Source organism: Trifolium pratense, linkage group LG6 (genome assembly GCF_020283565.1).
Source record: "Trifolium pratense cultivar HEN17-A07 linkage group LG6, ARS_RC_1.1, whole genome shotgun sequence".
Classification (NCBI taxonomy): Eukaryota; Viridiplantae; Streptophyta; class Magnoliopsida; order Fabales; family Fabaceae; genus Trifolium; species Trifolium pratense.
The window spans coordinates 14750836-14753738 of NC_060064.1; the positions used below are offsets into that span (position 1 = coordinate 14750836).

At 31.1% G+C, this 2903-nt stretch overlaps 1 protein-coding gene across 1 annotated transcript; it reads left to right on the forward strand.

Moving 5' to 3' along the window:
* Window positions 1-1930, forward strand: LOC123889833 (transcription factor bHLH106-like). The gene is made up of 2 exons (XM_045939336.1): window positions 1-475; window positions 1275-1930. Exons 1-2 carry the CDS (start codon window positions 149-151, stop codon window positions 1707-1709), a joined length of 762 nt encoding a protein of 253 aa, XP_045795292.1. The 5' UTR covers window positions 1-148; the 3' UTR covers window positions 1710-1930.
* Window positions 1931-2903: the final 973 nt, after the last annotated feature.

Here is a 2903-nt window from a genome sequence, read left to right on the forward strand (position 1 = left end):
TATCTCACTCACCACCACTAAATTCTACTCAAAAACTCTACCACTTTCCCTTCTTATTACTACCACTACACCATCACCTACAACACTAGCTTTCTATTCTTACATATCTTACTACCTACACCCCCCTTCTTTTTTATTATCTTTCACAATGCTTCATCAACATCATCAACAACAGATTCAGAATAATAATATTGAAATGGAAAATAACTCAGAACTCTTTCAATTCATTGTTGCTAACAACCCTTCATTCTTTGACTATTCAAATCCTACTATGATGCAACAAAGTTTATGTAGTTCTTCTGATAATAATAACTATTACCACCCCTTTGAAGCTTCTGAAATTACTGATACACCCTCCCAACAAGATAGAGCTTTAGCTGCTATGAAGAATCATAAGGAAGCTGAGAAGAGAAGGAGAGAGAGAATCAATTCTCATCTTGATCATCTTCGCACTCTTCTTCCTTGCAACTCCAAGGTTATTATTATTTTCATCATTATTAATTCATTCATAATTTGGTTTAGTTAGACAAATTGTCTTTGTTTAATTTTCTTTTTATCCTTCTTTTGTTCTCAAAGGTTAAACACTTTTGACCAAAAAAGGTAATTGTGTTTTTTTTAGTTGACTAAATAATTATACTTTACTCACTTTAGTAAATTAACTTGCCATGGAATATGTAGTAGTACTATTTTATAATAGTAGAATGAATGAAAATGAAAAGAAAAAAAAAATAGTATATAAAATAAAATCTAGATCCTTAATGATTTTTCAAGATACTCACAAAATCAAGTTAAGTGTTCACAAGCCTTTAAATAGTAAAATAAAATGCAAAAATTATTTTCAAATTATGCTAGGGAATTAGTCACTTAGGTTTTAGGAGACTACTTTCTTCATTCCAAAGAATGCATTAAAAAAATCATAAAATTTTATGTCTCACTACATATTTTTGGATAATTTGTTTTAAGATGCACACTTCAAAAAATATTATGATTTTTACCAGTGAATATGAAGAAAGGAGAATCTAATTTTATTTTTTTTGGCATTAATTTTTTTTTTTTGGTATTAATCGTCTGAGATTTTTGGGGATAAAAAATCTCAGTAAGGAAAATCTCTCGTCAATATTTGTATCTGATTGACAAGATGAAAAGTTCAGTAACCATTTGAGCTCAACTATATACTAGTCAACAACCCCTAGCTTTAATTTTATGATAAGATTGATAATAATTTCCAAATTAGTTGATTAATTATTGTTATGTTTGTGTTTGATTAATTTCAGACGGATAAGGCCTCACTTCTTGCTAAAGTTGTCGAGCGAGTGAAAGAATTAAAGCAACAAACATCTGAAATCACAGAAATCGAAACAGTTCCGTCTGAAACCGATGAAATAACCGTCATCTCAGCTGGTGGAGACATCACAGGAGAAGGCAAACTAATATTCAAAGCTTCATTATGTTGCGAGGATCGTTCTGACCTAATCCCAGACCTAATCGAAATCCTCAAATCTCTTCGCCTCAAGACTATCAAAGCCGAAATTTCCACACTTGGCGGAAGAACGCGGAATGTTCTTGTTGTTGCTGCTGATAAAGAACATAATAGCATTGAATCAATTCATTTTCTTCAGAATTCGCTTAGGTCTTTGTTGGATAGATCTAGTAATTGTAATGATAGGTCTAAACGGCGTCGTGGGTTGGATCGAAGAATGATGCCTTAATGAAGATTGATTTGCAGTGAAAACTGAAAAGTGTGAAGAGTGATGATGACCTTGTTTTCATTCCCCAGAATTATGTACGTTCAGTTATTTGTAATAGGATTTGTTTGTTTTTTTGTTGGTTTTTGGTTTTAGGGCCTTGGAAGGAACAAGGTTATCTATGTCATGTGATTTTCGAATATGATTTTTACATGAATACGTAAATTGTCTGTTAAACGAATGCTCAAAAATTACTACTCCCTCCGTCCCAAAAAGAATGACCCATTTTGAATATATGCACTATTCATATATATTGTTTTGACCATATTTTTCTACTAATAAATAAAAATAAATATTAACATATAAGATGTTGTTAGATTCGTCTCGATGAGTATTTTCAAAATATCAATTTTTTATAATTTTTACTATTATACAATTAAAGATATTAGTCGCCAAAGTTATGCATTGGCATGCGTATTTCGGTCAACTGGGTCATTCTTTTTGGGACGGAGGGAGTAACTTATAGTAGTAACTTATTTATTAAGATATGAGTAGTGTTATATGAACACAAAAAGATCTGACAAAAATATGACACAACCTTTTTTCACTCGCAGCACAATTATCGAGATATGCAAAAAATATTAAAAAAACTTAAAGTGAAACTTTGTTGTATTTTTGTTAGAATATTATGTTGAAATAACATTTTTCTTAAGATATACTCCCTTCTTCATTTATTATAGAAAATTTGACAAAAATAACGGATATTAAGTGAATGGTTGTGCTTCATGCTCTAATCACTTATTTAACTCTTTAAGAGTTCAAATTTGTTACCACTTGCTGAATCAAGAAAAAAACTCGGGTGAGCCACTAAAATTGATCTTCAAAAAAATATATTTTTTATTATATTACATGTATATTAAAACGGAATTATTTTCATTGGAAAGAAAGCGAAGAATTATCTTTCTTTTACGGTGGAATCACTCTTACTCAATCTTCTTTGGCCAATATTCCTGGATATGTCATGCAAACTTGTTCTATTCCTGTATCTATTTGTGAAAAGGCCGAGAGATTATGCAGGAACTTTATTTGGGGATCGACATCGGAGCAAAGGAAGTCTCGCGGTCAACTGATTTCTTGGAGTAAGATTTGTTTACATAAAGAGCAAGGAGGTCTTGAGTTTATATAAACATGCGTATTTTAAACCAAGCTTCTCCGTTT

What these genes read in the sequence shown, in the direction of transcription:
- LOC123889833 (XM_045939336.1), top strand. Translation starts at nt 149, where the DNA reads ATGCTTCATCAACATCATCAACAACAGATTCAGAATAATAATATTGAA. An exon ending in TTCTTCCTTGCAACTCCAAG is followed by an intron (nt 476 to 1,274) that starts GTTATTATTATT and finishes GATTAATTTCAG; the next exon opens with ACGGATAAGGCCTCACTTCT.